At 44.5% G+C, this 13,141-nt stretch overlaps 1 protein-coding gene across 1 annotated transcript in view; it reads left to right on the top strand.

The window, feature by feature from the left end:
• Positions 1-13,141, top strand: part of LOC145408248 (proteasome activator complex subunit 4B-like) — a 212,521-nt gene that overhangs the window by 144,772 nt on the left and 54,608 nt on the right. The window contains exons 22-25 of the mRNA XM_080279014.1: positions 198-388; positions 712-841; positions 4,047-4,186; positions 6,137-6,238. Of these exons, the coding sequence (XP_080135140.1) occupies positions 198-388; positions 712-841; positions 4,047-4,186; positions 6,137-6,238 (563 nt within the window). The remainder of the gene's footprint in view (positions 1-197; positions 389-711; positions 842-4,046; positions 4,187-6,136; positions 6,239-13,141) is intronic.

Genomic DNA, 13,141 nt, shown 5'->3' with positions numbered 1-13,141 from the left:
TAAAATGGTGTGGATTTAACTTGAGATACCTAAGTGCAACTCTGTTCTTACCTGGTCACTTTGAATATTACAAATTTTTTCAGTGGTGGCACTCAGATTTCAGAGGCAGCTAGTTGCATAGGAGAGGAACTGTTAAATTCTGGTGAGCAAAACTTGAAGGTGGGGTTCTAGTAGTTTTTTTTAATGATGGCATTTAGATTTCAGAGGCAGCTTGTAGCATAGGAGAGGAACTGTTAAATTCTGGTGAGCCGAGAGTGAAGGAGGGGAGTGTAGCAGCCGAAGCAGTGGTGTCAGCGTGTGAGAACTTGGCCTCAATGGGGACCAATAACCACCGACTCTACCAGTGCCTCGTGTCCAGCCTGGCTGAACGGCTGGAATCTGGCACATTGTTAGTTTTAATGCCTTATTGTGATTAAACTTATCTCAGTTTTTGGTGGGGATAAAACTCCTGTACTGAAAATACTACCCTGAATGAATTAATTACTGTACTTTACTGTATACTGGGGGGGGAGGGGAAGCAAGCAGGGGTCTTGTGAAATGGGAGAGAAGCCCTTGAGGGGTGGGATACCTCATATCTAAAGTATGCAGACTTTGTAGGAAAATTAAGGAAATATTGTTAGAGTGATATTGTTTGAAAAGTGAATTGTGAGATTGTCCAAGTGAGTTATAATGTGTGTTACTGGATGTGTTATGTGCAATCGTATTTTCCAGGCACTGGCGAATGCACAGCACTGCACTCAACTTGCTTGGATGCCTAATCCGGCCAGATGTAAACTTTCCATCTTGTGGAGTGCGAGCCTTCACTTCCAATCTAATCCATGACAACATTCGCATAAGAGAAGTAAGTGTATTTGAAACCAAGCAGTGAATGTTTCATATTTGTTATCTATACGTGTTAGAAAGGAATAGTAATGCTTCCCCTTGTGGGGTGTGAGAAAGTAATAGCAATGCAGTCCTGTGTGGGGTGCAAACGTTGACTTCCATTCACATTCAGCATAAGAATAGTGTATTTTAAAACAGATATGGTCACCATATTAATAATTCACTTGTGTTGGGAAAGTAAGTGATACTTAAGATGGTTTTGAGAATTAAATTTCAAAACAAAAAGGAAATGTCATATATTATGTCTTGTATCTGAGTGAAATGTAAACATGCATTGCATTATGATTTTTAAAAATGAAAAGAATATTTGCAGTGTAAGCATGAATGGTTGGAGCTGTGATGTTTGTCTCTATCTGTCTATAGCCCGACGCCCTAATCCCGCAAAGGGTGGCCGCAGACAAAACGCCTCCGGGTCACTCTGTCACCCACTATTCAACTGCCCACCCCCCAACTCACTCGCCCTTCCCTCATATACTTCTCAACTCCATCCCTCCACCTCATCCTCAGTGTCCCCCTCACTCTCCCTTCCTCCACTTCACCTACATACACCATCTTAGTCAGTCTTTCATTCTCCATTCTCTTCACATGTCCAAACAACCTCATTGTATTTCTCCTAATTCTCTCAATCACATCCACATCCACCCCACAACGTTCATTCACTTCTTCATCTGTCAACCTGTCCCTCCATGTCACTCCACATGCTCCTCTCAAGTAACTCATTTCCATTGCTCTCACTCTTGACTTGTTCCCCTCTAGCAAGGTCCATGCCTCGGTTCCATACATCAGGGTAGGGATCACAATACTATCATGCAGTGACTTCTTGACTCCTAATACTCACCTCCCAATTTCTCATCACTGGTTTCAGTGAACCAACAACCTTCCTTCCCTGCTGTACCCTTTCACGCACTTCATCCCCCAAAGTTCCATCCTTACTCATCACACTACCCAAGTACCTGAATGCACTCACATTCTCCATATCCTCACCATCGAACCTCACTGTGCATTCTGTGACTTCACTCCTCTCAAACAGCATAACTTTTCTCTTGTTTAAATTAACTTTCAGACTCCTTTTCTTACACATTGTCCCAAATTCATTCACCAAACCTTGCAACTCCCATTCATCTTCACTCAACAATACTGTATCATCATCAAACAGCAATACCGGAATCTTCCACACCTTACCCTCATGCTTTAGAGCCAGCCCCACATCCACTGCCCTACCTTGCACCTCCTTTACAACTCCATCCATGAATATATTAAACAGCCAAGGAGACATCACACGTCCCTGTATCAGTCACACAATTAGATCAAAGAACTCACTCAGCTCACCATCCACCCACACCATAGCCCCAACTCCCTCATACATACTCTTCACAGCATTCAACAACTTTCCATCCACTCCATATATTCTTAACCCGCCGCGTGCCAGTGCCATTTTAAAAACGGTCTGACATAATTCCGCAGCCAGTGCCAGTGCCATTTTAAAATGGTTTAAAATAAAAAACTTCACTGTGACCACATTTTTCAGATTCGCGGGTAAAAATTGGCAGGCTTGTAAGGTAACTGTTCCTCTACCATCACCCAGGCTGTCAAGCCCATACACTCACTCGCTCCCCCCCTCATGCTTGCTCTGCCTCACTCTGCGTGAGTGCCTCATCCCGTGCTGTACATAGTGAAGGCATTTTGTAATTATTTTCATGTAAGTGTAAGATGTCAATATTTTCTTTTAAGTGTAAGGACTGTATAGCGAAGTCAAGTTGTAAATACGTTCTTGTAAGTGCCAGGACTGTACCTAATGAAGTCAGGTTGTACCTATCTTCAAGTAAGTGTAAAATAATGCATTCACAGTGAGAAAGGCACGCAAATTGTGATAGATGCTGAAGTAATAAGTAATCAGAAAAGTGTACTGAACATTGCCATACATTCCCAGCATAAATGCCTGAGTATACCTTACATAGAAAATGACTTTCTCACGTATGTGGTGAGCGTGGGAGAGCAGCTATACCTTTATATGAGTATGCAGGACTCAATAAAACTAATTTCCAAGCCTCAGCGAGCATTTTAATGACGAAATTCGTTGTTTCCACATCAAAATCGTATCATTTTAGCAATACATTTAGGCAGCATACACTTTCTTTTCTCTAGATACTTCACTAAACATCCTAGAATAAATATCTGATCTACACACCCTTGTTCCTTCCTAAATCCCCCTTGTTCTTCTCCAACTAGCTCCTCTGTTATTTGCCTAACCCTGTCAATAAGTATTCTGCCATATATTTTTTTTAGTCACACTAAGAAGGCAAATACCTCTATGGTTACCACACACTTCTCTCTCCCCTTTTCCTTTGTATAAAGAAACAATTATACCTGATTTCCAGTCCTCTGGAACCCTTCCCTCTTCCCAGGCCAATCTACACAACTTCCATATCCACTCCACAACAATCTCACCCCCATACTTCATCATTTCACTACACACTCCATCAATTCCTTGAGCCTTTCCCATGTTGATCTTCTTCATTACTTCAACTACTTCTACCCTACTGATCTCTTCCTCCCTCCTCTCATCTCCTCTTCTCCCAGCCATTCCTCAACCACTTATACTTGCACTTCTCTCACTCTCTACATTCAGCAAATCCTCTTCCATCTCGTCATTTTCTCTCTCTTCTCCACCAACAATCTATTATTCCTATATTTCACTCCTCTGCTGTTTCCCCTTTCATACTGTCTTTCTTTACCTCCTTCTAAAACAAATTCTTACTCCTCCTCCATTTCACACTCAGATTCCTCCCAAACTCTTCATCCACTGTCTTCTTACTTTCCTTCACCAATCTCTTCACCTCCCTTTTCCTGCCACTGTAAATATAAACAAGGAAAAAAAAGTATTTGATGCAGGAGCTTCAGGGCCCTTCAATCAATGTCCTTGATGATGTGAGAGGGTGATTTTGTGGGGTGTGGTTTGAGATTGTTGTATGGTGTGTTGTGGCCTTGCTAAAGTCACTACAGTAATTGTACGAGAGTGAAGCACTTCCTTTGTGAAAATCATTAGTAAGAGACATACGGTCTGGACCATTCCCAGCTATAGTCCGGCAAGGTTTATTTTAATTTGCACAGCACCCTTGCCAGTCTGAATACATGTACAGTACTAAGCAATTGGTAATTTTCAGACTTCAGTGTTCTACATGCCTTGGATCCTGAAGAATCAGAAGCGCAAGCACAAAAAAATTGAGATTGATCCTTGTACTGTGAGTGGAGCATCCAGCATCCCAAGTATCCCTTGCCCTGGAGATTCAAGACCTGACAATTTGTGAGTTACTCATTTTATATTGCCTATAGTTTCAGTGTGTAATATATAAGGTAGTGTTGTACCCCCCCCCCCCACATCTGTGTGGTCATTTTTTCTTGTTTCAGTAGCCTACTGTGCAGTTATAAGTTAATTTGTGATGAAAAATGTTGTCGAAGAGGGAAAGAAGTAGCTACTAATTAGGCTGATGCAGAACTATTAAAATGTAGCAAAGAGAACAGTGACCTGTGTATGGGAGGTACACAAAACTAACTTTACAGTAATAACAATAAGTGGCCATAGTATTTGAGGAAAAATAAAATAATAATACGGGTGTTAGAGTTAAAAAATATTGTAAATGCAGACTTAAAAATAAACCCATTTCTTGATGGTGGTGATAAATGTTGCAGAACTCTTGAGAGTTATTATGATGGTAGCGAGGCATGTGTAAGAGTAATTGGGCATCTAAGCGAATGGTTCATGATTAATGTGGGCATGTGACAAGGTTGTGTGATGTCCCCATGGTTGTTCAATATATACACGTATATAGATGAGATGGTGAGAGAAGAAAAAACACGAGTAATGAGGAGAGGGATGGCATTGGTAATGAATGGTGATGGACAGAGTATCTCAAATTTATTGTATGCTGATGTTGCAGTGCTGCTTGCAAATACCAGACAAGAACTTGGTAAACTAGTGCAGAGTTTTGCAATGTCTGTGAGCATCATGCCTTGAATGTAATTGTAGAAAAGAGTAAAGTGATGGTAATCGGGAGAGAAGGTGACTCCCAGTGTGATGTTACAGTGAATGGAGAGAGACTGGAATTGGGGAGAGAGTTCACATACCTGGGTAAAGTGATAAAAAAGAGGAAAATGTGCAAAAGAAGTTGAAAGTAGAGTGACACAAGGAAGGAAAGTAGCTGGTGCAATGAAGGCCTTCATCAGAAACAGACTGTTGCAGCTGCACGAGGCTTGCATGAAGGAGTATTAATACCAACTTTAACAAATGGATGTGAGACTATGGTGTGGCATGAAAATGAAAAGTCAAGAGTGAGAGCAGTAGAGATGGGACTGCTGAGGAATGTATGTGGAGTACAGAGGGTCGTTAAGATATGAAATAATGTGATTAATTGAGCCGGTGACGGTTTATATCCAAGGAGTGGGATTAATTGAGCCGGTGACGGTTTATATCCAAGGAGTGCTTGGGGTTGATTGCTCATGTAATGCTACTCAGGGATGAGTGAGGCTGGTCACTCTCATTTTAAATGTTGAGACCAACTGCCTAGCCCCGGGCTCCTACGCTCCTCTTGGGGCAATGTAGGATTGGATGATGGATGGATGGATTAAAGATGTGGAGTGAGTAAGTCTCTGGACACCAGAAATGAAGAGAGCATACTGAGATACTGTGGTCATGTGGAGAGAATGGATTACAATAGAGTGGTGAAAAAGGTATACTTGAGCAAATTTGAAGGAGGGAGGAAGCAAGGTAGGCCAAGGAGAAGGTGGAGGGATAAGGTGGATGAGTGTGTGAGGAAGAGAGGCTTGGAAGTTGGTGAGGCTAGGGGATTGGCAAGAGATCAAGCTGGCTGGATGAATATTGTGAGAAGTGCATGGTCAGGGAGTTGGCACCCCTTTTTAACATGTCAGCGTCCGAATTGACCCTATCGGATATGTTTATGTGAAGCCGCGGAAAGTGGTGAAAGTTTTTGGCGTATCAAATAGAGCCAGGATTCCGGGGGCTTGAATGATGAGTGAATGGAAGTGTGGCCCATTGGATTGGGCAAACTTGGGCTGTCTGGACATTGCTGCTCCTTATCCTGCCCTAGGGTGGGTAAGGAGGTCCTGATGATGATGATGATGAACTCTTGATTGTCATGAATAGCTTTAACAATGTGTAATTTATAACTGTTTTACAGATGCTGCAATGTAATAGTGAGAGGAGAGTATTAAATTAGAGTATCTGTGCATTTTACAGATGGTTGCAGTATAATAGCAAGAAGAGAATATCATCCGAAGCAGAATGGGATGAGACCAAATTTGTTGAGAAGACCTTTGTTGGGTGGTACTCGTGGCCAAAGTAAGTACTGGTACAGATAAAACTATGGACATTGGGGTGACATTTATCCCGTTTCATTCTCCCTCCCCCCTCCTGCTATCCTTCAGTTTATCAGGTATAAGTTATGTCTTGTTTCAAAAATAAAGTCTATTAAATTCCACATACTCACCTATCACCAATTTAGTACTAATACTGTGTACACAGTCCATGTTGGATACATGATAGAGCTGTCTCATTCAGGTCTGGTGTGATAATAGTACAGTGGGCTCGCCTACTGTGCAAGCTCAGAGTGTGCGAATCACATTGTGTGCGAGTGACCAAAAATCATAAGCAACAACCTTGAATGCGCGAGTTTACCTCACAGAACGTGAGGTAGAGGCAAGGAGTTGCTCAAAAATGCCATTTTCCATTAGTACGCGACCCCCACCCCCAAACAAAACGCCAATAGTGACCTAGAGACTGATGGGGAAGGTGCTCAGGAGGAGTCTACAGGTAGGTCTCGCCATTGACAACTTCGACAGTAACATTTTCGGCAATAACAGTAAGTTAGAATAGATGCCCAGTTTCTATAATAATGAGGGTTATTTCACGAATACGAAGTAGTTATACTTCCAAGACGTCCATAACAAGATGAAGAATGAAACAGACAAGCAAAAGTTGCCGAAAATGTGAGCAGTAGCCCACCACCGTCCCCTCCTCCTCCACTGCCCCACCGGACTCACCAGCCGCCTCCCCCTCCACCTCCCCAGCCCCACCTGTCTCGCCTGCTTCACCTGGCATACCTGCAACCCCCACCATAATTACTGTTGCTGCATTCTGGAAGAAAAGTAACATTCGACAGGCCGTAAATTTCTTCGTCAAAGCCTGGAGTAATACAACATTGGCAACCTTTAAACAAGCGTGGCGCTGCTGGGGTGGTGGCAAGGGCACTTTAAGTGTGTTGCCACGCTTTGGAACCCCTGTTATTTAACCCCTAGGTTGACTACCCCCCCCCCCCCAGGACGCAAAAACAGGCCTATTTTTCGACTTTCTCAAAAGTTAAAAGTTTTATGCCCAATTTATAGAGCTTGAATTTACACACCTGAGGAGCTAGTTGGAGAAGAACAAGGGGGATTTAGGAAGGGAAAAGGGTGTGTAGATCAGATATTTGTTCTAAGATGTTTAGTGGAGAAGTATCTAGAGAAGGGAAGGAAAGTGTATGCTACCTTCATGGACCTGGAGAAAGCTTATGACAGAATAGATAGGCAAGCTATGTGGAAGGTATTAAGAATATATGGAGTGGATGGAAAATTGTTGAGTGCTGTAAAGAGTATGTACGAGGGAGCTAGGGTTACAGTGCGAGTGGATGGTGAGCTGAGTGAGTTCTTTGATCTCAATGTGGGACTGAAACAGGGTTGTGTGATGTCTCCATGGCTGTTTAATATATACATGGATGGGGTTGTAAAGGAGGTGCAGGGTAGGGCAGTGGATGTGGGGGTGACTCTAATGAATGAGGGTGAGATTTGGAAGCTTCTGGTGTTGCTGTTTGCTGATGATACAGTACTGTTGAGTGAAGATGAATGGGAGTTGCAAGGTTTGGTGAATGAATTTGAGACAGTGTGTAGGAGGAGGAATCTGAAAGTTAATGTAAACAAAAGTAAAGTTATGGTGTTTGAGAGGAATGAGGTCACAGAGTGTGCAGTGAGGTTGGATGGTGAGGACATGGAGAGTGTGAGTGCATTCAAGTACTTGGGTAGTGTGATGAGTAAGGATGGAACTTTGGGGGATGAAGTGCGTGAAAGGGTACAGCAGGGAAGGAAGGTTGTTGGTACACTGAAAGCAGTGATGAGAAATAGGGAGGTGAGTATGGAAGTTGAGAAGTCACTGCATGATAGTATTGTGATCCCTATCCTGATGTATGGAACCGAGGCATGGACCTTGCAAGAGGGGAACAAGTCAAGAGTGAGAGCAGTGGAAATGAGTTACTTGAGAGGAGCATGTGGAGTGACGTGGAGGGACAGGTTGACGAATGAAGAAGTGAAGGAACGCTGTGGGGTGGATGTGGATGTGGTTGAGAAGATTAGGAGAAATACACTGAGGTGGTTTGGACATGTGAAGAGAATGGAGAATGAAAGACTGACTAAGAGGGTGTATGTAGGTGAGGTGGAGGGAGGGAGAGGGAGAGGTAGACCGAGGATGAGGTGGAGGGATGGAGTTGAGAGGTATATGAGGGAAGGGGGGGTAAGTTGGGGGGAGGGTAGTCAAATGGTGGGTGACAGAGCGACTTGGAGGCATTTTGTCTGCAGCCACCCTTTGAGGGATTAGGGCGTCGAGCTATAGATAGATAGATAGAAAATGCAAACCCCACCCTCCTAGACCCAGTAGTTACCAAGGTATGGCCTGTCAAAGTTGATAATAGTTACCCGTCATGGCCCTGGCGAGAAAGAAAATACTCCTCTTGCACCTGTTTTCTTCACAAAAATGCATACAAAAATCACCAAAATCAACTTTTTTGGTGTGTGTAGGTTTTGTAAACCATTGTAATGTGCTTAGAAAAAAATAAAATGGTGGCAATCCCCCCCCCCTCCAATAAATATGATAAATAGTAAAAATTATCCTCCCCTCCCCTCCCCTCCCCTCCCCTCCCCTCCCCTCCCTCCTCCTCCTCCCTCCCTCCCTCCCCTCCCTCCTCCACTCCCTCCCCTCCCTCCCCTCCCCTCCCCCCCCTCCCCTCGCCTCCCTCCCCCCCCTCCCCTCCCGCCCCTCCCCTCCCCTCCCCTCCCCTCCCCTCCCCTCCCCTCCCCTCCCTGCAGAGCTGTCAAATCTAGCTAGAGAAAATGGTCATGAACTACTGCAATAAAAATATGATAAATAGTAAAAATTATCCTCCCCTCCTCTCCCCTCCCCTCCCCATACTTCCAGTCCCCTCCCTCCCCTTCCCTTCTCTCCCCTCCTCTCTCCTCTTCCCTCCCAGCCCCTCGCCTAACCTCCCCTCCCCCCTCCCCTCCAAGCTGTGAAATCTAGCTAGGGAAAATAAAATTTCCTTTTTGAGTGGGTTTCGAATAAAGACAGCTAAAATAATTGTGGTGTGCATATGTGTATGCAAAGACGAAAAAATTACAGGTAATGATTCAAAAACACTCGTCATAAAGCGTAAAAAATACGTAAAATATTTGAGGCTGGGGAGGTAAAGATACTACCTGCTAGGGGGTGGGGGTGGGAGGTGGTAAGGCCATGAAGGGGTGTATGGGGATGGAGGCATGGGAAGAGACCACCACAAGACACAAAGGAAGTGCCCCAGTGGAGCACAGGGACATGGAGGGAGGGTAGGGGGGGAAATACTCTCCCCCTAGATGACTGGAGGATGTAGGGGGGATCCACATGGGAGGGGAGGGGATGCGTGAGGAGGGTGTGGGAGGGGTGGTGATGGTGGTAAGAACCGTGGGAGGTGGGGTAAAGGGACGTGGTGAGAGGGAGGTGGGGGTACACCCCCCCCACCGCCTGGGTACAGGTCTGAGTCCCCCCTCCGGTGTGTCCAGCACTTAGTTCTGATTGGTTAGAAGCCATCTACACCACAGCTGGGGTGGAGCCAGCTGCCTCCAGTTTTCTGTGGAAGTTGCATGATTGGCGTTGCTCGTCCTTTTAAGAAATTGCACATAAAGCTCGATCGACGAGCTTAGTACTTTAGGGGTTAAGTCCATCAGACTGTTGTCTGCTGTTGTTAAAGTGACTTCCCATATTTTTGTTATTGTAGCTATATCTGTAGTACAGTGTCTGAAAAATTTGACCTTTATTATGTCTCTGAAGGCCAAAAAATGTCCAGGTATGAGGGGGTACTGCCCATATGTTTTTTTTCCCATAAGATTATGTATTCCCAGTGAGCGATTTCACACTGCACGAGGACCAGGACCGCCCAATGTCTCGCGCACTTTGCAAGCCCACTGTACCTGTATACTTGTATATTTTAGTCTGCGTATAAGATAGAGCCAGGATTTCGGGGGCTTGAATGATGAGTGAATGGAAGCGTGGCCCATGGACTGAGCAAACTTGGGCTGTGTGGACATTTCTACTCCTCACCCTGCCCTGGGGTGGGAAAGGAGGTCTGGATGATGATGATGATGAATAATATATCATCTGGTGAATTTCAGTTGCTTTGGATGTAGACCAGCTATGAATGTTGGAGCAACACAGGATTAGAATTTAGCTCTCCAACTCTGCTACAGCTGACATTTGGATATTCAGCATACCTTTATATAATCATTATCATCATCATCATTATCCAGACATCCTTTCCCACCCCAGGGCAGGGTGAGGAGTAGCAATGTCCAGACAGCCCAAATTTGCCCAGTCCAATGGACCACAGTTCCATTCACTCATCATTCAAGCCCCCGGAATCCTGGCTGTATCTGATATGCCAAAAGCATTCACCACGTTCTGTAGCTTCACATAATCGTATCCAGTAGAGTCAGTCCGGACGCTGCCACGTCAAAAGGGTGCCAAATCCCTGATCATGCACTTCTCCTCACAACATTCATCCAGCCAGCTCGATCTCCTGTCAGTTCCCTCGCCTCACGGACTTCCAAACCTCTCTTCCTCACACACTCATCCACCATGTCTCTCCACCTTCTCCTTGACCTGCCTCGCCTCCTTCCTCCTTCAAATGCACTCAGATATACTTTTTTCACCACACTGTTGTTATCCATTGTCTCCACATGACCATACCATCTCAGTACACTCTCTTCGATTCTGGTGTCCACCGACTTCCTCACTCCGTATCTTTCGCGAATCACATTATTTCGTATCCCATCCACCCTCTGTACTCCATATACATCCCTCATCAGTCCTATCTCCATTGCTCTTACTCTTGACTTTTCATTTTCATGCCACACCATAGTCTCACATCCATATGTTGAAGTTGGCACTAACACTCCTTCATGTAAGCCTCGTGCAGCTGCAACACTCAAGCCTCTGTTTCTTACCAAGGCCTTCATTGCACCAGCTACTTTTCTTCCTTGTGTCACTCTGCTTTCAACTTCTTTTGCACATTTTCCTCTCTTTTCTATCATTATACCCAGGTATTTGAACTCCCATGAATTCCAGTCTCCCTCCATTCTGTGTTATATCACACTGGGAGTCACCTTCTCTCTCAGTAACCATCACATTACTCTTTTCTACATTTACTCTCAAGGCACGATGCTCTCACACATCAGCAAAATTCTGCACTAGCCTACCAAGTTCTTGTCCGGTACTTGCAATAGTACTGCATCATCGGCATACATCAAATTTGAGATATTCCATCCATCACCATTCATTACCAACGCCATCCCTCTCTCCAATACTCGTGTTTTTACTTCTCGTGTCACCCCATCCATATATATATTGAACAACCATGGGGACATCACACAACCTTGTCACATGCCCACACCGACCGTGAACCATTCATTTAGATGCCCATTAACCCTTACACATGCTTCACTACCATCATAAAAACTCTTGACGGCACCTAGCAGCTTACCTTCTACACCATACATGCGCAAAACTTTCCACAGCCCTTCTCAGTCCACTTTTCATATGCTTTTTCCAGAACCATGAATGCCAGAAACACCTTATTGTCCTTCTCACAAGCCTTCTCTACAATCTGCCTCACTGCAAGTATTTGATCCACACATCCTCTGCCACTCCTAAAGCCACCGTGTTCATCACTCACTAGGACCTCTGATATCTCTCTTACTTTCTCTCTAATAATTCTTCCATATACCTTCCCTACCACAGTCAGTAAAGCTTGTACTCACTTCGCTCACCTTTATTTTTGTACAGGGGTGCAATCACAGCCTTTTTCCACTTTCCTGGCACAGTTTCACTCATCCATGCCTTCTTACATATCTTCAGCAAGAACTTCATTCCACTCTCTCCAGTACACTTAAGCATCTCTGCATACACCTCGTCAACCCCAGCTGCTTTGCCATTTTTCAGCCACTTCACAGCACTCTTCGCCTGTGCGAGTGTCACGTCTCCTGGTACTGCATTCCTTCTCTGCACACCCCCAAAACCAATCATGTTTATAGCCGCTCTGCTCTCTTTATTCCCATTCATCAGGCTTTGAAAATATTCCTTCCATCTGTTCCTTACTTCATCCCCATGGGTTTAATAATCTACTACCTACATCCTTCACACCATCACATTTCCTTCCGCATTCACTTGAACATTTCCGCACCTCTTTCCAGAATAACTTCCTATTTTCAGAGTAGTTTGCATTCATCTTTCTTCCAAGATCCTCATTTACCTCCTCCTTTTTCCTCTTTACTAGTCTCCTTATGTGCTTCTTGCTCACAACATGTTCATTTCTTAATTCAACTGAACCCCTGTCCTGTAACCACGTTAGCCACTTCTTCCTCGTTTCCTCCACCGCTCCCTTAACCTCCTCTTCCCACCATACCGTACCTTGCTTCTTTGTTGTTACTCTTGCCACACCACACACTGCTTTAGCATTCCTAACTAAGCAGTCCCTATATGCATTCCACAGGCTGTCCAGATCCATTTCATTCCAGTTCATTAATTCTTACTCCTCCTCTACTTTGGTCCTGTAATCATCTGCCATTTCTTTGATCCCCAGCTTCTCAACTTTCAGTCTTTCTCCCTGACTGCTCCTCTCTCTCCTGATCCACCTCACTCCTCTCAGCTTGATCTTGCATACAACAATCATATGATCTGACTGACCTCCACATCATCCTCTTACGGCCCCTTTACAACAGCTGACATTTGGGTATTTCATTATAGCTTTACAGAACTTTAACCCTTTGATTGCGGCTAAGGTGGCGAAAGTGAGGCCCCTGGTGCAGGAGTCCACCCAAAAAGTTTCCCATTTTCAGTTCAGTAATTCTCATATTTATAAACACACACACACGCACACACACACACACACACACACACACACACACACACACA

The sequence above is a fragment of the Coenobita brevimanus genome, chromosome 76 (assembly GCF_032717465.1).
Source record: "Coenobita brevimanus isolate Jiangsu-jjx chromosome 76, ASM3271746v2, whole genome shotgun sequence".
Lineage (NCBI taxonomy): Eukaryota > Metazoa > Arthropoda > Malacostraca > Decapoda > Coenobitidae > Coenobita > Coenobita brevimanus.
Note: the sequence above shows the minus strand (reverse complement) of the source record. Positions and strands in the feature narration are given on the sequence as shown.